This window comes from Euleptes europaea, chromosome 3 (assembly GCF_029931775.1).
Source record: "Euleptes europaea isolate rEulEur1 chromosome 3, rEulEur1.hap1, whole genome shotgun sequence".
NCBI lineage: Eukaryota > Metazoa > Chordata > Lepidosauria > Squamata > Sphaerodactylidae > Euleptes > Euleptes europaea.
This window is the reverse complement of record NC_079314.1, coordinates 119,791,595-119,817,066: the sequence shown is the minus strand read 5'-3', so window position 1 is coordinate 119,817,066 and position 25,472 is coordinate 119,791,595. Positions and strand designations below refer to the sequence as shown.

General features: G+C 48.3%; 1 protein-coding gene across 1 annotated transcript in view; it reads right to left on the bottom strand.

The window, feature by feature from the left end:
• Positions 1 to 25,472, bottom strand: part of EXOC4 (exocyst complex component 4) — a 471,090-nt gene that overhangs the window by 71,582 nt on the left and 374,036 nt on the right. Inside the window, exons 11-12 of the mRNA XM_056846731.1 lie at positions 23,946 to 24,165; positions 937 to 1,073 (exon numbers count right to left, since the gene is read on the bottom strand). Coding sequence (XP_056702709.1) covers positions 937 to 1,073; positions 23,946 to 24,165 — 357 coding nt within the window. The remainder of the gene's footprint in view (positions 1 to 936; positions 1,074 to 23,945; positions 24,166 to 25,472) is intronic.

The window sequence follows — 25,472 nt, the reverse complement described above, 5'->3', positions numbered from 1 at the left end:
GTACGAACAGGTGACAGGGCACTGCGGCAAATGGCCCGGCTTCTTCTGAAGCTCAATGTCTTTTGCGCACGGGACATCTGCTCGAAGTGGCGGAGCGCAGCCGGTCCTTCGAGGCTCCCAAAACCCAAAGGGCCGCTAACGGCCCCTGAAAATGGCACAGCTAAGGTGCTTGGACCCTGGCTCCGGGAAAGCGGCTGCAGTCCACAAGGGCTAGCTGAAACTCAGTTATTTAGTCACAAATGCATCCAGTAATCGATGGCATGGACTCTCCATTTTCAAACTGGGCAGTTTAAAGCGAGGCATTTGACATGCACTTGCATTTATTTGTTTGTATCCCGCTTTTCTCTTCTGTTGGGAATCACATGAACACATGAATCAGACCTTTGATCCATCAAAGTCAGTATTGTCTACTCAGACTGGCAGTGGCTCTCCAGGGCCTCAGGCAGAGGTCTTTCCCATCACCTATTTGCCTAGTCCCTTTAACTGGAGATGCCGGGGATTGAACTTGGGACATTCTGCATGCCAAGCAGAGGCTCTGCCACTGAGCTACGTCCCTCTCCCCTAGGGTTGCCAGGTCTCTCTTTGCCATCGGCGGGAGGTTTTTGGGGTGGAGCCAGAGGAGGGCGGGGTTTGGGGAGGGATTTCAATGCCATAGAGTCCAATGGCCAAAGCGGCCATTTTCTCCCGGTGAACTGATCTTTGTCGGCTGGAGATCAGTTGTAACAGCAGGCGATCTCCAGCCACCACCTTGAGGTTGGCAACCCTAATACACACACAAACAGTTGCTTGGAGAACTGGGTTTGCCCTCACCACCCAGGATTTCAGGAACCTCAAACATTCATCCTCCCAAACGAAAAATCTTTAAACGTTTCAGGCCCCTCTCTTTGGGGAGGTTGACTCTGGTCCAGTCCCACCCAAAGCCCGCCACCGCCTCACCTGTAGGCCAACGTGCAGGTGTCCTTGTATTCCTGAAGCTTGACGCACACCATGTTGAGGAACTGGTCCGAGTAGGCGCTCAGGTCGTGCATCAGGTTCATGAGGTCCTGGACAGTTTTTTCCACAATCACTGTGCTCTGAGAAACACACAAAGGCAAACATGTTGTCACAACTCTCACCGCAGTGAGCCCAAGTACAGTTCAAGCCTTCTCAAGTTCAACAGAAAAACAAACAAAAAAATCAAATAATGGGACTTAAATGCGATGGGTTGATGCATTTTTGTTTTTGCTGTCAAGTCACAGCTGACTTATGGCAACCGTGTGGGGATTTCAAGGCAAGAGATGTTGAAGAGGAAGAAGAGCTGGTTTTTATATGGTGACTTTCTCTACCACTTAAGGAAGACTCAAACCGGCTTACAATCACCCCCTCCCCACAACAGACACCCTGTGAGGTGGATGGGGCTGAGAGAGCTCTAACAGAGCTGTGACTTGCCTAAGGTCACCAAGCTTGGTTTTGTGTGTAGGAGTGGGGAAACAGACCTCCGCCTGAGACCTAGGAGAGCCGCTGCCAGTCAGAGTAGACAATACTGACTTTGATGGACCAAGGGTCTGATTCAGTAGAAGGCAGCTTCATGTGTTCACGTGTTCTATCAAGGTGAGTATTCTCTATTCTAACTGGCAGCGCCTCCCCATGGCCTCAGGTGGGGGTCTTTCCCATCAGCTGATCCTGTTTGACTGGAGATGCCAGGGTTTGCACCGGAGACCTTTTGCATGCCCAGAAGATGCTCTGCTGCCATTCCCGGACGTGCCCATCCAGCCTAGACAGGGTTATTCTGGAATCAAAGCTCCTTCTAAGACTGGCTCGTGTGCACATATGAAATTCAAGTTCTCCGCGGGGGTCATTGCCGTCGACAGAGACGGGTGAGATATCCCCCCCTCCCCGCTTGCAGCAGTAATCCAGAGACACAGTTGGGCACTTTTTGCACTTGAAGTTGCAAAAGCTCATCATTGTCAAAGTGAGACGCCTCTTGGCTACCCGCCTTCCCCTCCCCCGGCTTCCTTCTGAACATTGATTTTAAGATTAAAGCTCTGCAGAGGGACCCAGATCCATAATCCTGCTCCTGCAGATTTACCTGTGAGTGACAGGAATCGATTCTCCTCCCCGGCCTGCTGAAAAGAATTAGGAAGCCTTGCTCTCGCCTGGTTGCCGCAACTTCGCTCTTTCGCATGTGCGGCGCGTTGCGCCCGGAGAAAGTTGACGGTTGTCAAAGGCACTTTGCATCATGTGCCGTGGGTAGTGAGGCCAGCTCCCTCTCCGCCACCGGTGGGAGGTTTTTGAGGCGGAGCCTGAGGAGGGAGGGGTTTGGGGAGGGACTTCAATGCCATAGAGTCCAATGGCCAAAGCGGCCTTTTTCTCCAGGGGAACTCATAGAATCATAGAGTTGGAAGAGACTACCAGGGTCATAAATTCACAACTACCTCCCCCCCACACCCCCAGTGAGCCCTACTCCATGCCCAGAAGATAACCAAGATGCCTTCCCTCTCATCATCTGCCTACGGTCATAGAATCAGCATTGCGGACAGACCCTCTGCCGCTCATGTGGAGGAGTGGGGAATCAAAGCCGGTTCGAGACTCCTTAAAGGGTAGAGAAAAGCAGGGTATAAAAACCAACTCTTCTTCTCCTCCTCCTCCTTCTTCCTGAGGGCACCTTTGGAAGTCTGACACAGTTTCTGCAGGAGAAGGAGCCAGCCACAACAGACTTTCAGTCACACAACAAAGATCTTTTTCACCGCAGCCACCTTTTAAAAATCTCCATAGCCAATCAAATCTCCAATCAGAAACCTTGCTTGGCCAAGCCCCACAAGTCGGGCACCAGGAAAGGTGTCGACAGGCACCACGGCATCCCCCGGCATCCGGTTGGGGACCCCTGTTTCATCATCTAAAGCCCTCAGGAGGACTGCACGCTCTTATAGAAGTGATGTTTTTATGGCGCTAGTCTGGCGCTCCGCTAAAGCAGCCCTACTTCGACGTGTCCTGATTTCTCTTCTGGCGGAGACGATGAGGCTCTCAAAGCTGTTCAGCCTTTTCCGGCAGAACCATTTAACGCCTCAACAAAAAAAACACCCAGTGGAGTGTTCACCTTGGCTGCAAAGGCAATTAGAGTTAGTCGAATAGCACCAAAGGGCCTTAAAACGCCCACCGTTATTTATTTTTTAATTGCAAAGAAGAGGAAGGCCCTGCAGTTCAACCCTGCCGGTAACCAAGGAGTCTCGTCAGACTGTCTCCCATGTTGCTTTTGTGGCGGGGTTGCTGGTGAGGAGACAAACAGCACGGATCTTAATTCACACGGACAGCGGTTTTGTGGGAAACAGTGCAGGCCATGCTAGGGAAACACTTATTAGTCGGTGATCAAATACATAAGCTGAAGACAGTTTTACTTAGGACTTCATTTGATTCATTTACTAGCGGTCCTTACCTGTGGTTTTAAATTTTGGTTTTTAATGTTTAAAAAATGGTGACGTCACATCACAACGTTGACTAGGCAGGCTATGGGCATTTCTAATACTCTCTCATAATACTAGAACGCGGGGCCATCTGCTGAAGCTGGAGGGTGAGAGATTCAAAACTGATAAAAGGAAATATTTCTTCACACAACACATAGTTAAATTGTGGAACTCCCTGCCCCAGGATGTGGCGATGGCTGTCAACTTGGAAGGCTTTAAGACTAGAGTGGACATGTTCATGGGAGAGAGGAATATTCATGGCTACTAGTAAAAATGGCTACTAGTCAAGATGCATCCCTATTCTCTCCAGGATCAGAGGAGCATGCTGAATAAATTAGTTGCTGTGGAACACAAGCAGAATAAATGCTGCTGCAGGCTAGCCTGGGCCATGAGGGTCAGGGCAATAATTAAGTGCCGTCATGTCACAGCTGACTTATGACGACTCCATAGGGCAGGCATGTCAAACATATGGCTGGGGGCTGTATCCGGCCCCTTGAGAGCTCGAGAGCCAGCATGGCGTAGTGGTTAAGAGTGGTAGTTTGGCGCAGTGGACTCTGATCTGGAGAACTGGGTTTGATTCCCCACTCCTCCACATGAGCAACGGGCGCTAATCTGGTGAACCAGGTAGGTTTCCCCACTCCTACACCTGAATCCAGCTGGGTGACCTTGGGCCAGTCACAGCTCTCTTAGAGCTCTCTCAGCCTCACCTACCTCACAGGGTGTCTGTTGTGGGGAGGGGAAGGGAAGGCGATTGTAAGCCGGTTTGATTCTTCCTTAAGTGGTAGAGAAAGTCGGCACATAAAACCCAACTCTTCTTCTTCTTCCTCTCCTCCTCCTCCTCCTCCAGCCCATGAGCCAGCCACTCCTTCTGTCCTTGAGAGTCATGGCCCAGTCTGACTAGGTGACATTTATGTCATATCCGGCCCTCGTAACAAATGAGTTCATCACCCCTGCAATAGGGTTTTCAAGGCAAGAGAAGAACAGAGGTGGTTTGCCATTGTTTGGCCTCTGACTGGACTTCCTCAGTGGTCTCACATCCAAGTACTAACTAGGGCTGACCCTGCTTAGGTTACGAGATCTGACAAGATCAGGCTAGCCTGGGCCATCCAGGTCAGGGCAATAATTAAGTGCCATCAGGTCGCAGTTGACTTACGGTGACCCAGTAGGGTTTTCAAGGCGAGAGACATTCAGAGGTGGTTTGTCATTGCCTCTGCCTAATGACCGTGGACTTCCTCCGTGGTTTCCCATCAAAGTACTAACCAGATCAACCCTGCTTAGCATCCAAGGTCTGAGGAGATAGAGCCAGCTGTGCAAAGCTGAAAATCTTCCACCCCCAAAACACAGTTCCTTGCCAGAACGGCCGACCGTGAAGTCCAAGCAGAGTGTGGACAAAACATGTGCGTGGAATCGGCACCCTGACGATGGTTTTCTATGCTGGTCCATGTACAGGAAGTGGGTTCCTTGTTTGTTTGGGGGTTTTAATTTAATTTTCCTCCGCAGCCTCCCTACTGGTGTTCAGGCGCTGTTCGATTCGCGGCAGAAGGCTTTGGGAAACATGATTCATTCGCCCTGACGCAGAGCTGACGGGGGTCTCTACAGCAGGGGGCTCCGGTGACCCGTGCTGGGGCACGATTCATTAGGGAAGGGAGCGGCAAATATATAAATCAACATGTCAGGGGAGGCAGCCGGGGCTCGACCCAGCGGGAGTGCCCGATACATACAGATTTGTTCCACTCCACACCGTTTCACCTCTCCCCAGCAGCCCGGGCTGCGCTGTAATCCATTAGGCTGACAAGACCCTGGACGAATCGGCTCGGCTCCCCCCCGTGCCTCTGGGGCGGAGAGGAAGGGAATGGGCGGCAGCTGGCAATCCCCTTAAGATGCGAGCGGTTGGAAAACTTAACAAGGAGGCGAGGTCTCTCGGCCCAGGTTAACCAGGAGAGGTGAATGGAGCCTCCATGTTCAGAGGCAGTCTACCCCCGCTCTTATACACTGGCTGGGGAGAGCAGTTGGCATCAGGCCATGGTGTGAGACAGAAGAAGGAGAAGAGTTGGTTTTTATACCCTGCTTTTTCTCTACTTTTAAGGAGCCTCGAGCGGCTTCCCATCGCCTTCCTCTCCCCGCAACAGACACCTGGTGAGGTAGGTGGGGCTGAATGAGTTTGGGGAGAACTGGGACTAGCCCAAGGTCACTCAGCAGGCTTCCTGTGGAGGAGCGAGGAAACAAACCCGGTTCTCCAGATTAGAGACGCCGCTCTTAACCACTATACCATGCTGGCTCTCATATGCTGGACTAGATGGTCTGATCCAGCATGGCTCTTCTTATGTTCTTATGCCCTTTCTTTCAGGGTTCCTGAAAGGGTTTTTAGAAACAGGTTTCTGGACCAGGTGGACCCCTCTGATCCAACAATGCTCTTTTTATCTTCTTATAACAGCTGTCTAGGTCAGCGTGCCGTCAAGTCACAGCTGACTTATGGTGATCCTGTAGGGTTTTCAAGGAAAGAGATGGTTGGAGGTGGTTTGCCACTGCCTGCCTCTGCATGGGCTGAGAGAGTTCGGAGAGAACTGTGACTGACCCAACATCACCCAACAGGCTTCATGTGTAGGAATGGGGAATCGAACCTGGTTCTCCAGATCAGAGTCTGCCGCTCTTAACCAGTACACCACATTAGGAGGAGGAGGAAGAGGAGGAGGAGGAAGAAGAAGAGTTGGTTTTTATATGCCAACTTCCTCTAACATTTAAGGAAGAATCAAACCGGCTTCCTTTCCCCTCCCCACAGCAGACACCCTGTGAGGTAGGTGGGGCTGAGAGAGCTCAAAGAGAGCTGTAACTGGCCCAAGGACACCCAGCTGGCTTCATGTGGAGGAGTGGGGAAAGCAACCTACCATTCACTTAAAAAACTTATACTGGACAGTATCCTTTTTGGAAAAGAGTTTCTTGAGAAAGTCCGTAAAGAGCTGTTAATCCAACCCCCAGGGCCTTTTCAACAAATACACAGAGCTTTGTTCCGTAAGCCAGCTGGCCTTTGAAATCAATCAGATAGTGATCTTGTTTGAATCCCTAGCCCACTGCATCCGGAGGTCTCCGGGTGTGGCTTAATAAAAATGGATTAAAATTCGATGGAGCGCTAGAGGACCAATCTTCTGGAGGAGCAGCCGTGTTAATCTGCTGGAGCAAAAGTAACGAAGGAGTCTTGTGGCAGGATAATGCTGCTGCAGTCGCCTTGTTTGTGGGCTTCCTAGAGGCCCCTGGTAGGCCACTGTGTGAACAGACTGCTGGACTTGATGGACCTTGGTCTGATCCAGAAGGCCTTTCTTATGTTCTAACTTGTAAGGTTTTAAGAGGGGAGCGGATATGTTCATGGAGGATAGGGCTAGCCATAGCTATTAGTCAAAATGGATACTAGTCGTGATGCATCCCTATTCTCTCCAGGATCAGAGGAGCATGTCTATTATATTAGGTGCTGAGGAACATAGGAAGGATAATGCTGCTGCAGTCGTCTTGTGTATGGGCTTCCTAGAGGCACCTGGTTGGCCACTGTGTGAACAGACTGCTGGACTTGATGGGCCTGGGTCTGATCCAGCAGGGCTTTTCTTATGTTCTTATGTTCACTTTATGGAACTCGCCTGCCATCATATAGGAGTGGGGAAACAAATCCATTTCACCGGATTAGCCTCCCCTGCTCATGGTTCGATTCCCGGGTTCGATTCCCCAGATCAGAGTCCACCGCTCCAAACCACCGCTCTTAACCACTACACCATGCTGGCTCTCTATAGGTAAGCAAGCCTTCATTAATTTAAAGAGACTTTGCTGAGCAGAGAGAATGCAGGTACAACTGACAGATACAGGGGTCCCTAGTCAAAGGGTACCTGTTCTTTACCTTCTTTTGATCATTACGCTACAATGAATTCACAAGCAAGGTAGTTGCAGAATGGGGGATTTTCCCTGTTCTTTCAGCACACGCTGAGAGAGAGAGACTCGATGGGACATAAGTCCACATCCGCTTAATCATAACGAACCATAATTCCCTCGACGACCAGACCACAAGATGCCGTTTGCTACGGTGCAGGCAGGGTAAAATCCCTCCGCCAACATTTTGAAGGTTGAAACAAAGCACTTACTAATATTATAAAAAAATTAAAATTGCAAACCAGCAACGTACTGGTTCCCAGCTAGTACCTGGAGGTTGGCAACCCTAGTGGTTAAGAGCGGCGGACTCTGATCTGGTGAACTGGGTTGGTTTCCCCATTCTTCCATATGAAGCCAGCTGGGTGACCATGGGCTAATCACAGTTCTCTTTGAACTCTCTCAGCCCCACCTATCTTGCAAGGTGCCTGTTGTGGGGAGAGGAAGGGAAGGCGATTGTAAGCTGGTTTGAGACTCCTTACAGGTAGAGAAAAGTGGGGCCTAAAAACCAACTCTTCTCCTTCTTCCTCCGCTCAAGACAAGAAATCCATTCAAAAGGGCTTGCAGGAACCGAACGCTAGCCAAGATGGATGTTGGTCCCGGCCCAGAAAAGCGGCTCTTACGTTCTTGAGACTACACCATAACCTGCCATTGGGCCGGGCCGAGAACACATAAGGAACACCGTAGCTGTTCCAGGAACGCCTCTTGACAGATCTGGCCTTCTCCCTCCCTGATATATACGTTCTACCAGAGCATAATTTTATAGACCTCTATTATGTCTCCCCTTAACCGCCTTCTTTCCAAGCTAAACAGCCCTAAGCATTTTAACTGCTCCCCCTAGGGCAGTTGCTCTAGTCCCTTAATTTTGGTTGCTCTTTTCTACACCTTCTCAGGCTCTGAAATATCCTTTTTTTTAGGTGTGGTGACCAGAACTGTACACAGCATTCCAAGTGTGGTCTCACCATAGATTTGTACAAGGGCAGTATGATAGCAGCAGTTTTATTCTCTATTCCTCGTCTAATTATGGCCAGCATGGAATTTGCATTTTTTTACAACAGCAGCACACTGGGTTGACATCTTCATCAAGGAATGCACTACCGCCCAAGATCCCTTCCTTGGTCAGTCGCTGCCAGCACAGATCCCATCAGCGTATATATGAAGCTGGGATGTTTTGCCCCAGTATGCATCACTTTACACTTGCTCACATTGAATCTCATTTGCCATTTTAATGCCCATTCCTCCAGTTTGAAGAGATCCTTTTGAAGCTCTTCACAGTCCAATTTTGTTTTAATCACCCTAAATAATTTGGTTGCTGGTGAAGAGACAAACAGCATCAATCTTAATTCTCACAGACACCAGTTTGCGGGAAGCAGTGTAAGCCATGCTAGGGAAATGCTTATTAGTTGGTGAACATAAACTGAAGACGGTTTTACTTAGGACTTCGTTTGATTCATTTACCAGCGGCCCCTAACTGTGGTTTCAAATTTTGGTTTTTCATGTTAAAAAAAAAAAAGTGACGTCACACATAAGGAACATCGTAGCGGTTCCAGGAAAGCTTCTCGATAGATCATGTCTTCCCCCACCTTGATTTATACGTTCTACCGGAGCAGCTGGCTCCCTGCCGATCTCACTGTACAGAACTCCCCGGCAATTGCAGATTCCACTGAGTAAGCATTTCGGTTCTGTCTCGGGCTCGTACATTATTTCCCCTGCGCTAACGACCGTCAAGTCACTGTCCTGTGAAAAAAACCATTTAGCTCAAGCGGCACTGGCTGCAAAGAAGGAAATGAAGGGCACCGGGGAAACCTAAGCTGGCACCGGGAGAGCGTGGGCACAAGCCGCACGCGGAGCGCTCATCCATTACCCAATCAGCGCTGTTTCCAAAGCCAGCGGGGTCCAGCCGGGGTCCCGCTGGGAAACCGAAATTAACTTGGAATGGGGGTAATTCATCTTCAGGCGCGCGTCATCTTTCCAAAGCGTGCCTTAGCGATACGGGGAAGCGGATCCAGTCACGGCCTGGTGTCATACGAGAGTTGCTCATGGGGAATACGGTTGCCATCTCCGGGTCGGGAAATTCTTCGAACACGTATGAACACATGAAGCTGCCTTCTACTGAATCAGACCCTCGGTCCGTCAAAGTCAGTATCATCTACTCAGACCGGTGGCAGCTCTCCAGAGTCTCAGGCAGAGGTCTTTCATATCACCTACCTGCCTAGTCCCTTTAACTGGAGATACCGGGGATTGAACCTGGGACCTTCTACATGCCAAGCAGATGCTCTACCACTGAGCCACGGCCCCTCTCCATGGCTCTCCAGGATCTCAGGCAGAGGTCTTTCACGTCACCTACCTGCCTAGTCCCTTTAACTGGAGATGCCGGAAACTGAACCTAGGAACTTCTGCATGCCAAGCAGATGCACTACTACTGAATCACAGCCCCTCCCCGAAATATTTTATCCTGAGTCAACAGAGAATACACATGAACACATGAAGCTGCCTTATGCTGGATCAGACCCTTGGTCCATCAAAGTCAGTATTGTCTACTCAGGCAGCGGCTCTCCAGGGTCTCAGGCTGAGGTCTTTCACATCACCTACTTTCCTAATCCCTTTAACTGGAGATGGTTGGGATTGAACCTGGGACCTTCTGCATGCCAAGCAGATGCTCTACCACTGAGCCACGGCCCCTCCCCTGGAGATTTTGGGGGCTGGAACCTGGGGATGACAGTGTTTGGGGAGAGGAGGGATCTCAGCAGGATATAATACCACGGAGTCCACTCTCCATGTCAGCCATTTTCTCCAGGGGAATTGATCTCTGTTGTCTGGAGATCAGGTGTAATTCTAGGAGATCTCCAGGCGCAACCTGGAGGTTGGCAACCCTAATGTGGAAGCTTGGAGGCCTTTTGGACTAGAGCTTCTGTGCTCAAGACGTAGCAGGTTTCTAAATGGAAAAAAAAGGCTTCTGGATTAGCCAGGCTGTTGTTAAGGCAGACGATGGCCATGGCCATGGCCATGGAGGAGGAGGAGGAGGAGGAGGAGGAGGAGGAGGAGGAGGAGAAGAAGAAGAAGAGTTGGTTTTTATATGCCAACTTTCTCTACCACTTAAGGACGAATCAAACTGGCTTACAATCACCTTCCCTTCCTCTACCCACAACAGACACCTTGTAAGGTAGTAGAAAAGAGCAAGAGTCCAGTAGTAGCACCTTCAGATATCTGAAGAAGTGAGATGTGGCTCGCAAAAGCTCATACCCTGCCAGAAAATATTTTTGTTATTCTTTAAGGTGCTACTGGACTCTTGCACTTTTCTGCTACTGCAGACAGACTAACACGGCTACCCACTGTGAATTATCTTGTAAGGTAGGTGGGGCTGAGAGAGTTCAGAGAGAACTGTAACTAGCTCAAGGTCACCCAGCTGGCTTCATGTGGAGGAGTGGGGAAACCAACTCAGTTCTCCAGATTAGAGTCTGCCGCTCATGTGGAGGAGTGGGGAATCAAACCCCGTTCTCTGGATTGGAGTCCGCTGCTCCAAACCACCGCTCTTAACCACTACACCACACTGGCCCTCAAGGAGAACCTGAGTCAGGGGACCCCCATGCAACCACAGAGAAAATATAAGCAAACCTCCATTTTGTTAAGAAGCCTCCAGCTGACTGTAGCAGTGATCGGTTCTGATAGCTGCCACAACTAACTATGGAGAACCCCTATCTGACTCTTTCTCAGATGGGCTGCCGGCCACCTTGTTGGCTCGCTCTCTGGCGGTGCCCGGATATTCCTTGCAGCAATAGAGAGAGACAGGGACGTCGCCCCCGAAACACAGCGCCATGGTTATAATTATCGTTAGAGGTGGCCTTCTGAGCCAATCATAGGAAGCGCTGACGTCAGGCCACCCCCGGACAAAGCGTGCGCAGCCAAACACGGCACAGGAAATGCTGAACTGAAAGAACAAGGGGAGGCTGGGAGAACGTGAGGCCCGATGGGAACTCAATATGCCCCAGGAGAGACAGAGTGTTGAGAACGCTGAGAGTCAGCTAAAGCAAAAAGGGGAAAAAGAGAGAGGGAAGGAGAATCAGCTTGCTGAAACACCTGAGAGTTCACCGAATGCTCGGGGGGGGGGGGGTAGATTGGTGGGAGGGTGGAGGGTGGGATTTCCAAACTGTTAGCCTTTGTGGAGAGTATCTGCTGGCCCCCTAGCTTGTATTGTAGCCAGCGTGGCGTAGTGGTTAAGAGCCGTGGTTTGGAGAGGTGGAGTCTGATCTGGAGAACCGGGTTCGAGTCCCCACTCCTCCACATGAACGGCGGAGGCTCATCTGGTGAACTGGATTTGTTTCCCTGCTCCTACACATGAAGCCAGCTGGGTGACCTTGGGCTAGTCACAGTTCTTTTAGAGCTCTCTCAGCCTGCCTACCTCACAGGGTGTCTGTTATGGGGAGGGGAAGGGAAGGTGATTGTAAGCCGGTTTGATTCTTCCTTAAGTGGAAGAGAAAGTTGGCATAAAAGAACCAACTCTTCTTCTTTGGCCAATGCTTCTTTTCTGCATCCAGTCCTGTCCCATCCTCAGCAAATATTCGCGGTTCGCAGATGAACAAACCAAGCCTTCTACCATCCTTCCTCCTTCTTCCAACTCCATCATTTATTATCTCCCCACCCTCTCAATAATCACGTCCTCAGGGCTGTATATAGGCAGAAACTAATAGAAAACAAATTGCTGCTTCTTCTTCTTCTTCTGCTTCTTCTTGTTGTTTTCTGCTTCTGCTTCTTCTTCTTCTTCTGCTTCTTTGTCTTCTGCTTCTTCTGCTTCTTACTCTTCCTCCTCCTCCTCCTCCTCCTCCTTCTTCTAATATCCCCTTGCTACTCCTTGTGGGTCCCCAGTTTGTCTACCTTATTCCCCTCTTCTGCTGCAAGACGTTGCCAGGTTTTTCCAAAGAAGTGAGTAAGAGGGTGGTGGGGAACACAGAGTTGACTGGAAGGGCGCTCTCCGCAGGCAGCCTGTAACAGCTGTCTGGATTAATGACATATACAGTCACCCGGAAGCGTCTGATAGCGTGCTTGTCAACAGACTCCGCCATGAAGCAGCTTGAAGATTCCAAATGATATCTCCAAAGATTCCTTCTGAACCCCTCAAGAACTCCGCCGCCTGCATCTCGGTCCATCTGCCTGACCTTTTGTTAACTTGCTTTATCGTCATGGTCACTTATTAAGGCCAGATTATTATTTACACTGGACAGATATTTTGTCCTTCCCCAAATGTCATCAAGAGCTGGGCACAGCTGGCAGCGATGAACACCAAATACAGAATGAGTTGCCAAGCGTCCTGGGGTATCTTCGTGGCCTTATTGTAGATCATGGTTTACATCTGTGAGTAGAAAATCTAATATTTGAAGATCTTAAGATTCAACTGTCTCAAAAAGGGTGATGATGGCGGCATATAACCCCTCATAAATGTACAACTCGCGAACACATGAAGCTGCCTTCTACTGAATCAGACCCCTTGGTCCATCAGAGTCAGTATTGTCTACTCAGACTGGCAGATGCTCTCCAGGGTCTCAGGTAGAGGTCTTTCACATCACCTACTTGCCTAGTCCCTTGAACTGGAGATGCCGGGGATTGAACCCGGGACCTTCTGCATGCCGAGCAGATGCTCTACCACATGAACATATGAAGCTGCCTTCTACTGAATCAGACCCTTGGTCCATCAAAGTCAGTATCGTCTACTCAGAACGGCAGCTGCTCTCTATGGTCTCAGGCAGAGGACTTTCACATCACCTACTTGCCTAATCTCTTTAACGGGAGATGCCAGGGACTGAACCTGGGACGTTATGCATGCCAAGCAGATGCTCTACCACATGAACACAAGAACACATGAAGCTGCCTTATACTGAATCAGACCCTCAGTCTATCAAAGTCAGTATCCTCTACTCAGACCGGCAGCTGCTCTCCAGGGTCTCAGGTAGAGGTATTCACATCACCTACTTGCCTAATCCCTTTAACTGGAGATGCCGGGGACTGAACCTGGGACCTTCTGCATGCCAAGCAGATGCTCTACCGCTGAGCCACAGCCTCTCCCCCCCCCCAAAAAAATACTAGTAAATTCTGCTAGGGGCTCAGATCTCTGCAAATGGTTTGCCTTGGGAAAGGGCCAAATTGTGAATCAATGCAGGCACAAGAGAGAATGAGGGCCACATAGAATCATAGAGTTGGAAGGGACCACCAGGGCCATCAAGTCCAACCCCCTGCACAATGCAGGAAATTCACAACTACCTCCCCCCTCCACACCCCTAGTGACCAGAAGATGGCCAAGATGCCCTCGCTCTCATCATCTGCCTAAGGTCACAGAATCAGCATTGCTGACAGATGGCCATCTAACCTCTTCTTAAAAACCTCCAGGGAAGGAGAGCTTACCACCTCCTGAGGAAGCCTGTTCCACTGAGGAACCGCTCTCACAGTTAGAAAATTCTCCTGTTCAGGCTAAACATACCCAGCTCCTTCAACCTTTCCTCATAGGACTTGGTCTCCAGACCCCTCACCATCTTTGTTGCCCTCCTCTGGACATGTTCCAGCTTGTCTACATCTTTCTTAAATTGTGGTGCCCAAAAAGTGAACACAGTACTGTAGTTGAGGTCTAACCAGAGTGGAGTAAAGCGATACCATCACTTTGCGTGATCTGGACACTATACTTTTATTGATGCAGCCCAAGACTGCATTTGCCTTTTTAGTTACCGCATCTCATTGCTGACTTATGTTCAGTGTTTGGTCTACTAAGACCTACTAAGATCCTTTTCACACACACTACTGCTCAAACAAGTCTCCCCCATCCTATAATTATGCATTTGGTTTTTCCTACCTAAATGCAGAACTTTACATTTGTCTTTGTTGAAGTGCATTTTATTAGTTCTAGCCCACTTCTCCAGCCTGTCAAGATCATCCTGCATCTTGGCTCTGTCTTCTACCGTATTTGCTACCCCTCCCAATTTAGTATCATCTGCAAATTTAATAAGCATCCCCTCTATTCCTTCATCCAAATCATTTATAAAGGTGTTGAACACCTTACTAAATGCTCAAGGACGGACTGTTTGATTATTTGTTCGAACACTTTTCCTGGTATAGAAGTCAAGCTAATGGGTCGGTAGTTACCTGGATCCTCCTTTTCCCCCTTCTTGAAGATGGGGACATGCCTTTGAAGGTTTCAGAGGGTAGCTGTATTGGTCTGCAGGAGAACAGCTAAATTTGAGCCCAGTAACATTTTTGAGACCAAGAAGATTTTCAGGGAATGAACTTTCCATACCTGAAAAAAACCTGGTCTCGGAGCCAGGAAGATATCAACATGTGAGCCAGCTCTGTGCACCACCACTGAATTTGGCTGTGAGGAACTGCAGAAAAATAAGCCAGACTTCTTGCAAGGGCTGGGTAGGGGCTGTGGCTCAGGGGTAGAGCATCTGCTTGGCATGTGGAAGGTCCCAGGTTCAATTCCCAACATCTCCAGGTAAAAAGATCAGATCGGGGAAGAAGAAGAAGAGCTGGTTTTTATATGCCGACTTTACCCTTCCACTTAAGGGGGAATCAAACCAGTTTACAATCACCTTCTTCTCCCCTCCCCACAACAGACATTCTGTGTGGTAAGTGAGGCTGAGAGAGCTCCAAGAGAGCAGTGAGTGGAATTGAAAACTTTATGTGCCTTACCAATAAAATAATTATTAATTGCCACCCACCAATTAACTCACTAAGACTGTACTCAAACAGAGGGAAGGTCTCCGCTGGAGGAGTTACCATGGGCTGCAGAGAGCAGGGCAGCTCCTGGCTTGGTATCCTGGGGTGGAAGATTCTGGGGCAGTACGGGAGCTTTGTGGCAACCAGTTCTCTCAGCCCTAGAGGAAACATCTCTCCATCTGTCTCCTACACTGGTGTGTGTGTGTGTTAAGTGCTGTAAAGTCACTTCCAATTCATGGTGACCCTATAAATCAATGTCCTCCAAAACATCCTATCCTTAACAGTCTTGCTCAGGTCTTGCAAACTGAGGGCCATGGCTTCCTTTATAGAGTCAATCCATCTCTTGTTGGGTCTTCCTCTTTTCCTGCTGCCTTCAACTTTTCCTAGCATGATTGTCTTTTCCAGTGACTCTTGTCTTCTCATAATGTGACCAAAATACGATAGTCTCAGTTTGGTAATTTTAGCTTCTAGGGTCAGTTCAGGCTTGATTTGATCTAGAACCCACTGATTTGTTTTTTTGGGGGCAGTCCACGGTATCTGTAACACTCTCCTCCAACACCACATTTCAAAGGAATCTACTTTCTTCCTATCGGCTTTCTTAATTGTCCAACTTTCACACCCATACACAGTAATAGGGAATATGATGGCATGAATTAACTTAATCTTGTTGGCCAGTGGTTGACAATGGAGCCAAGGAATAGAAAGTCTTGAACAATTTCAGTTTCCTCATTGTCAACCTTAAAGTTGTGTAATTCTCCTGTAGTCATTAGTTTACCTAAGCTGGTAGCTCTATTCAAAAAAGAAAAAGAAACCAAGAGCTGTCACTGGCTTCCACAGGCCATATTGCAGGGATCGGGTTGTCTCTCAGGTGTCAACCAGCACTATGAGCTTTCAAAGCGCCATTCACACCTGGTGCAGGCATAGGTGCGCAGCCTGCGTGGGCGCTCTTTTTCAAACCAAACGGGGTTCTTTTTTAGCCCGGCAAAATAAGAGGCGACGTTTGAATCGGCAGGCTTCAGAATTCTCTGGGATGCGATCGAGCAGCAAACCATTAGGAAATGAATAGTCGGATCGCGGCGCTTCTGCCACTTCATCCAGTGCTTTTTATCCCCCGAGTGGCAAAATCCTCTCCTTCAAAACTCATCGCTCTTTCAAATACTCCCCAGACGGAATTGCCAGGAGGAAGGGGGGGCATCCCCTCTAGAAGATAATTTCTTTAGCTTTCCGTTTCAGCAGCAATTAATCTTGCTTTTGTCTCTGCCGGAGTTTGATGTCACATTTCACATTATGCTCTTCAAAAAAAGCCCCAACAACCCAGGTATAATTATGTACGTTAAGAGGAGGGAGGAAATCGGCAGCTCAATAGCAGCAGGTGCTTTGCCACTTGTGGCATCTAGAAGAGGTCCTTCCGCTTCCCTTCTGCTCCCCATCTACAGTTATCTTCCACTCATATGGAAATGGAAACCAAATTAACCCTCGTTGCGCCATGCAAGGATCATTCCCTCAAACCTCTGGATGAAGGAGAGTGGAATGACACGGACATCTCAAAAAAGGAGTCATGCCTTCAGATTTTGTAAACCTTCCAGAATGCAGAAATTACAATGGGAAATGCCCACGGATTCATAAGAGCCTAAGAAAAGCCCTGCTGGATCAGACCTAGGCCCAATAAGTCCAGCAGTCTGTTCGCACAGTGGCCAACCAGGTGCCTCTGGGAAGCCCACAAACAAGACAAGTGCAGCAGCATTTATTCTGCTTGTGTTCCACAGCCCATCATAGAATAGGCCTGCTCCTCTGCTACTGGAGAATATAGGTATGCATCATGACTAGTACTCATTTTGACTAGTAGCCATGGATAGCCCTATCCTCCATGAACATGTCTACTCCCCTCTTAAAAATATTGTCGAAGGCTTTCACGGTCAGAGTTCATTGGTTCTTGTAGGTTATCCGGGCTGTGTAACCGTGGTCTTGGAATTTTCTTTCCTGACGTTTCGCCAGCAACTGTGGCAGGCATCTTCAGAGTAGTAACACTGAAGGACAGTAGTAACACTGAAGGACAGGGAGAGACACTGTCCTTCAGTGTTACTACTCTGAAGATGCCTGCCACAGTTGCTGGCGAAACGTCAGGAAAGAAAATTCCAAGACCACGGTTACACAGCCCGGATAACCTACAAGAACCAATCCCCTCTTAAAGCTTCCCAAGTTGGCAGCTATCACCACATCCTGGGGCAGGGAGTTCCACAATTTAACTATGTGTTGAGTGAAGAAATCCTTCCTTTTATCTGTTTTCAATCTCTCACCCTCCAGCTTGAGCAGATGACCCCACATTCTAGTATTATGAGAGAGAGAGAAAGGCTTCTCCCTGTCCACTCTCTCCATACCATGCATAATTTTATAGACCTCTATTATGTCTCCCCTTAACCGTCTTCTATCTAAGCTAAACAATCCCAAGCATTTTAACCGCTCCTGATAGGGCAGTTGCTCTGGTCCCCTGATTGTCTCAGTTGCTTTTTTCTGCACCTCTTCATATTATTATTCATATTATTTACTTTGTTTATACCCTGACGATCTCCCCAGCGGAGACCCAAAGTGGCTTACATCATTCTCCTCTACTCCAGTTTATCCACACAACAACCCTGTAAGGGAGGACAGGCTGCGATTGTGTGACCGGCCCAAGGGGATCTAGCAAGCTTCCATGGCAGAGTGGGTCGTTCAGATCTTAGTCTGACACTAACTACTGCACCACACTGGAATCAATTTGTTTCAGGTGTGCACTTCAGATGAGGAAGAAGAAGAGTTGGTTTCTATATGCCGACTTTCTCTACCACATAAGGAACAATCAAACCGGCTTACAATCCCCTTCCCTTCCCCTCCCCACAACAGACACCCTGTGAGGTAGGTGGGGCTGAGAGAGCTGTGACTAGCCCAAGGTCACCCAGCTGGCTTCATGGGGAGGAGCGGGAAAACCAACCAAGTTCACCAGGTTAACCTCCGCCACTCATGTGGAGGAGTGGGGAATCAAACCCAGTTCTCCAGATCAGAGTCCACCGCTCCAAACCACCGCTCTTAACCACTACACCACGCTGGCTCTCACCACATTTATGGATTATGCATGCCATTTCCGATTGTCAGAGGCTGCCTCGCTCTCCTCCTGTGTTTCCCCACATTTTGCCCGCATTTTCAAATTTGAGGTAAAACAGGTCCCTGAGAACGCGGGCAAGACACGGGGAAACCCAGGGGGAGAGCGAGGCGACCTCTGATGATTGGAAACAGCATGCATAATCCAAACAAAGATCCGAAGTCTTCGGAGGAGTGGCGGCGAGTGAAACAGCCATGCGTAAAAGACCTCAGAGACTAGCCACTGGTGGAGACAGCATACTGGGTTAGCTAGCCTGATGCAGGACGCTCTTCAGCATTCCTTGTTTAGCTCAATGAGGCTAGAGACAGATGGATAAAGTATTTTATTCAGCAATCTGTCTCTAACCTGGATAATCTGAGGGGTTGATCTCTGACATCGAACATTCCCATCTCTATCACGATGGGTAGCCATGTTAGCCTGTCTGCAGCAGCAGAAAAGAACCAGAGTCCAACTGCACCTTAAAGACGAACGAAATTTCTGGCAGGGTAGGAGCTTTCGTGAGCCACAGCTCACTTCTTCAGATACAGCTAGAATGTGATTCCATCTATCCTTAAGAAGAGACGAGTGATAGATAGATGGACTCACATTCGAGCTGTATCTGAAGAAGTGAGCTGCGGCTCATGAAAGCTCCTACCCTGCCAGAAATTTTGTTAGTCTTTAAGGCGACTGGACTCTTGGCCCTTTTCTACAGAAAGAGAAAGTCACTTTCAATCAAGCGCCAGCAGTTCCCAGCCAAACGGCTCCTGGTTGCAGATGCAAGGGCGAGAACAGGCATACGGATCTGGTCGAAGAGGCAAAAATGAAGATTTATGAGCACAGTATTTGCCTTGTGAAGGCGAACTTGTCCGGAGGTTGGGCTAATTAAAATAATCCATCATGCAGTTCATGTCCAAGGCGGGGTCAGATGAAAAGCTGGATATAATGTCAGGAGGTGCCGATGGGCGGGGGAACTGTGTTTGTGTGTAAAAAAACCACCAGATTGTAGGACTGTTTTAGTGCTTTCAGTGGCCTAGCGACGGTTCAACGAATTACGCTTCCAAGCAGCCGTCCAGTTTTACAGTGAAGCAACATGGCTGGTACATGCAAGTGCTACTTTCTGTTTAGCGCAAGGCCCCCCCACGGTGGTGTCCATGTGCGCCACGGCTGCTGCTAATGCCTTTCCTGGCACCCACAAAGTGTTTTTTAAAAATGGGTAGGGCCAGGAGGGACTTTGGCCATTGCAGACTTGACTGGCTGTGAAGATTTGGGGGGGGGGGCTGTGGCTCAGAGGTAGAGCAACTGCTTGGCATGCAGAAGGTCCCAGGTTCAATCCTCAGCCTCTCCAATTAAAGGGACTAGGCAAGTAGGTGATGTGAAAGACCCCAGCCTGAGACCCTGGAGAGCCGCTGCCAGTCTGAGGAGACAAAACTGACTTTGATGGACCGAGGGTCTGATTCAGTAGAAGGCAGCTTCACGTGTTCATGTGTAAAGGTTGCTTTGGCAGCAGCAACCTGAGACCTTCCGCACGCCAAGCAGGTGCTCTACCACTGAGCCACATCCCGTCTTCCTTTCATTGCCTAGACATAACATTTGCTTTGTATTAAGTTTTAGCTGATGGCCAGCATGGTGTAGTGGTTAAGAGCGGTGGACTCTAATCTGGGGAACCAGGTTCACATAAACACATGAAGCTGCCATCAAAGTCAGTATTGTCTACTTAGACCGGCAGCGGCTCTCCAGGGTCTCAGGCAGGGGTCTTTCACATCACCTATTTCCCTAGTCCTCTTAACTGGAGATGCCGGGGATCGAACCTGGGACCTTCTCATGGCAAGCAGATGCTCTACCACTGAGCCACAATCCCTTTCTTCATCAGCCATCTGGTTAATGGCTGGGTCCATACAGGCTCTTCCTGGTCTCTGGGGCCATAGAATCATAGAACAGAATCATAGAATCATAGAGTTGGAAGGGACCACCAGGGTCATCTAGTCCAACCCCCTGCACAATGCAGGACATTCACAACTACCCTTCCCCCACACTCCCAGTGACCCCTACTCCATGCCCAGAAGATGGCCAAAATGCCCTCCCTCTCATGATCTGCCTAAGGTCATAGAATCAGCATTGCTGACAGATGGCCATCTAACCTCTGCTTAACAACTTCCAGGGAAGGAGAGCTCACCACCTCCCGAGGGTCTTAGTTGAACTCTCTGTAGAATAGTTTCCAGCAACAAAGGGGTGCGTGTTTCCATGTGTGTGCCAAAGGGTAGGTGAGCGTGCAAATGTTCAAAAAGCACTTTTGAGAAAGATGACAATGGCTGTGCAAAGCACCACTGATCGCAATTCCCGCTCCTTATCTCAAAGGTCACACTGCTCCTTGAGAAGGAAAGACGCACCCGATTGATCAGCACCGACTCGCTGCCAAATGGTTTCTGATTATGGCTGCAAATGGACCTGAAAGAACACTCGTTCGCTTACGGCATGAAATAACAACACTCGCTCAGCTGCAACCAGCGGCCATTTGAACGGCGCCTGCCACCAGTGTCCATCTGATTAACAGACGGTCATTTGACAAGATGAGAACAGTATGCCAGGCCAGTGGCTGCTAACCATGCTTTTTGGGAGGAGAGGCACGAGGGATCTCCTCCAGGGGCCAGAGATAACCAGCCATGGGGGTGGTCTCTTAACCAAAGAAATGCCCAACAACCATGTCGAGACCCTGTCCGGTATCCCAAGGGCACATTTCAAGCTAGCGTGGCATCATGGGCAAGAGTGGAGGACTTTAATCTGGAGAGCCGGGTTTGATTCCCCCACTCTTCCACATGAGCGGACTCTAATCTGGTGAACCGGGTTGGTTTCCCTACTCCTGCACAGGAAGCCAGCTGGGTGACCTTGGGCTAGTCACAGTTCTCTCCAAACTCTCTCAGCCCCACCTACCTCACCAAGTGTCTGTTGTGGAAAGGGGAAGGGAAGGCGATTGTAAGCCGGTTTGATTCTCCTTATATGATAGAAGAAGTCAGCATATAAAAACCAACTCTTTTTCTTTTTCTTCCTCTAAGGTGGCAGAAGAAGGAACTATGAAACCAGAAGAGCTAGATTTGAGTCCAGTAGCACCTTAGAAACCAGGAAGTCTGACTAAAGAGCCAGCATGGTGTAGTGGTTAACAGCGGTAGTTTGGAGTGGAGGACTCTGGAGAATTGGGTTGGATTCCCCACTCCTCCACATGAGCGGTGGAGGATAATCTTGTGAACTGGATTTGTTTCCCCACTCCTACACACAAAGCCAGCTGGGAGACCTTGGGCTAGTCACAGCTCTCTTAGAGCTCTCTTAGCCTCACCTACCTCACAAGGTGTCTGTGGGAAGGTGATTGTAAACCTGTTTGAGTCTCCCTTTAGTGGTAGAGAAAGTCGGCATTTAAAAACCTTCTTCTCGATCTGGGCTGGCAAGGCATGGCCCAGCCCGACCAAGTGACATTTATGTCATATCCGGCCCATGTAACAATTGAGTTTGACACCCCTGGCTCTAGTTTCTGTAGCTACCAGCACGATACCAAAGTCCACCCCCTCCCCATGCTCATGAAAACTAAAAACTCGTTCAGAGACTCTCAGGGCGCCAAATATAGATTTCCAGGTTCAATATTTAAGTCGTGAAGGATACACACGGCTCCAATGATTATGCCTTTTCTGGAAAGCCTGACAATTTTCACAGAAGAATAATTGATTGGAGAAGATAAAGGAAGGGAAGCAGAACCCTCATCAAGTATGCACAACTGCACATTTTCTGGTGGATTCCAACAAAGATGTAGCTAGGCAGTCTCGAATAAAAAAAAACCCTTTTACCCAATTTCTCCGTTTTCTCTTTTAGGCACGCTTTTATTTTTCTTCCCACAACCTCCCTGGAAGCCTGATTGGCTCCTATGTGCTCGAGGTGACCATTCTATTTCGCCGCCTTGCAATGGAAGGCCTTCCGTAAGCAGCGCAGTGGAAAATTCCTAGAGCAATTGAAAGAAAAATCTCCCCTTTTTGATGGACGGGCTCTGGCCAGGCCGAAGACTGACTCTCATTATCTGTGGCAGTACTATGGGCCCGCTCGCTGCAAAAATAAATTGGCAGAGTTTTCCACGAACTACTACTTTTCTATACAGTGAGCCAATTTTTTAAAAAAAATGTCTGCTAGGAAATCAAAGTGCCAAACTTTCATACCTTAGCTCTGTTTATACTGTCAATTGCTGCAGTGAGAGATAATAAATTAAAAGGTCAATCGATATGCTGTAAATCACGAAGGGACCCACGGAGTGTGTGCCAGCAGCTTAAAGAAAGCAAACGTCATAGCACGTAAAAACGGGGCCAGCTTGGCTTTCTGTAAGAGGGATTGGCCATTTCAGCTTCATTTTGGCCTACAAAACCCAACACAGAAAGGACTTCCTCGTGGGTCATTGTGATGCCTACAGTCAGCTGCAAGTTATCTTGTAATACCATCCAAGTGTCCAAATCACATGGCGAAAGGAGAAGAAGGAGAAGCAGAAGAAGCAGAAGCAGCAGAAGAAGAAGAGTTGGTCTTTATACCCTACTTTTTTCTACCTTTAAGGAGTCTTACATGAACACATGAAGCTGCTTTATACTGAATCTGACCCTTGGTCCATCAAAGTCAGTATTGATGGCCAGCATGGTGTAGTGGTTAAGAGCGGTGGACTCTAATCTGGGGAACCAGGTTCACATAAACACATGAAGCTGCCATCAAAGTCAGTATTGTCAACTCAGACTGGCAGCGGCTCTCCAGGGTTTCAGGCAGAGGTTTTCACATCACCTACCTGCCTAGTCCCTTTAACTAGAGCTGCCGGGGATTGAACCTGGGTCCTTCTGCATGCCAAGCAGATGCTCTACTACTGAGCTACAGCCCCTCACCTAAAACAGTTTACTATCGCCTTCCCTTCCTCTCCCCACATCAAACACCTTGTGAGGTAGGTGGGGCTGAGAAAGAACTGTGACTAGTCCAAGGTCACCCAGCAGGCTTCATGTGGACGAGTGGGGAATCAAACCCGGTTCTCTAATCTGGACAGGCTGCTGCTCATGTGGAAGAGTGGAGAATCAAACCCTGTTCTCCAGATTACAGTCCGCCACTCTTAACCACTATGCCGAGCTGGCATAACAATTTTTTATTTTATTTTATTCCATTTATACCCCGCCCTCCCCAGCGAAAGGCCGGGCACAAAGCAGCTGATGCAACATTCCAACATACAAGTAAAATAGCATAAAACATCTAAAACACGATTAAAACAGCCCTATAAAATCCTAAATGATACAAAACATCCGATTAACATAAAAACCAAATGGTGTCCCCCTCATTGTAACGTAGAGCTACAGCGGGGATAGGGCCCTTTTCTCTCTTGGCTTTGAGACAGTCCAATTCCATTGGTACAGTTTTTATGTTCTCCCACCACCCAATAACACGCAAGGCGCAACCTTCACTTGGAGACCTGTACAGGTTCAATTTGCACAAATATTTTCCTTAAAGAAAAACGGGAGGAAGACGGCAGAGCTCAAGGATAGGCACGAAGGGTCTCCACGAGGATTGCTAGCATCATGGCAGAAGGTGAACAATGAGTCTCTTACTGATATGCAAAACGGACCGATGCCTAGTAACTAGACTTCTACCGTCTAACCATTGATGCATAACAAGGTCTCCTTGGTGGCTGTTCTACCAAGAGTTGTGGACCTCCCTCCCCATGACGGTTCGCCGAGACCTCAGCGGGGAGCCTGTTCGAGAAGCCTTGTAGGCTTGTCTAGCACATTTACCTGCAAGAGAGGCCTCTGCACTCCCAGCATTTTCATGGTGTCCGCGTTGGCCAGTATCTTCAGTGGGTCTGTGGTCTTGGTCACCCCTTCTATTTCCTTGTTGATTTCTCCCAGGACTTGGTTGAGGAAGATGTTCTTGATATACATGGTGAGGAACTCGCGGAGTGGGCATTGCTTAGCTGGGCTGAGACCCAAAGCGTGTTCAATCTCTTGAATAAACCTGGAATGCATGAAAAGAAGGGAAGACTCAGCATGACTATGTAAACCATGGTAGATGGAACTTCTAAGGCAAGGGTCCCCAACCTTTTTGAGCCTGCAGGCACATTAAGAACATAAGAACATAAGAACAGCCTTGCTGGATCAGACCAAGGTCCATCAAGTCCTGCAGTCTGTTCACACAGTGACCAACCAGGTGCCTCTAGGAAGCCCACAAACAAAGCGACTGCAGCAGCGTAATCCTGCCTGTGTTTCACAGCACGTAATATAATAGGCACGGTCCTCTGATCCTGAAGAGAATAGGTATGCATCATGACTAGTATTCATTTTGACTAGTAGCCATGGATAGCCCTATCCTCTATGAACACGTCCACTCCCCTCTTAAAGCCTTCCAAATTGGCAGCCATCACCACATCCTGGGGCAGGGAATTTCCCAATTTAACTATGAGTTGAGTGAAGCAATACTTCCTTTTATCTGTTTGGAATCTCTCATCCTCCAGCTTCAGCAGATGTCCCCATGTTCTGGTATTGAGAGGGAGAAAACCTTCTCCCTGTCTACTGTCTCCATGCCATGCATAATTTTATAGACCTTTATCATATCTCCCCTTAACCACCTTCTTTTTAAGCGAAACACCCAAAAGAACATAAGAAAAGAACATAAGAAAAGCTCTGCTGGATCAGACCAAGGCCCATTGTCACGGCTTGTGGCGTTAAGGGGTCTACACTCCTAGAATGTACCATTTACTGAGAAATGGAGCTATCTATTCAGCGAGACCTCACAGCCAGAAGTCAATGATAATTCCTACAAGGACTGTAGGCTTTCTATTGAGAAGTGCCAGAAAATTTATGAACAAGGGACTTCCTTTAAATAACATTTATTTCACATAAAATATATATGCATGTGAATACATATTCTCAAAACATGTCATAAAGTACAAACATTATGATTCTTTAACATGTTCAGTTATGTTAACATATGCAAGCAGTTTCATACAATCTTTATAAGTAATTTCTCTATGTAAGGTTTCCTAACCTTAAACCTTTAATACATTTCTCTTTATGAGATTCTAACTAGTATCTCTAGATTCTTTCAGAATACTACAGTTACAGAATCTTGTAAAAACCTGATTAGTTTCACAGAGAGAAGATATGGTTAAATATAATGGGAAAAAGATTTGTTATAGCAAAAAGCTTCTTTATCCAAAGTACCTGAAATATAAACTATAAGTTATAGTAAATTAAGTACAACCTTATATTATTTCTAAAACCTCTCCAGCTCATATGCATAGCTGATATTTAAGATATTGCAAA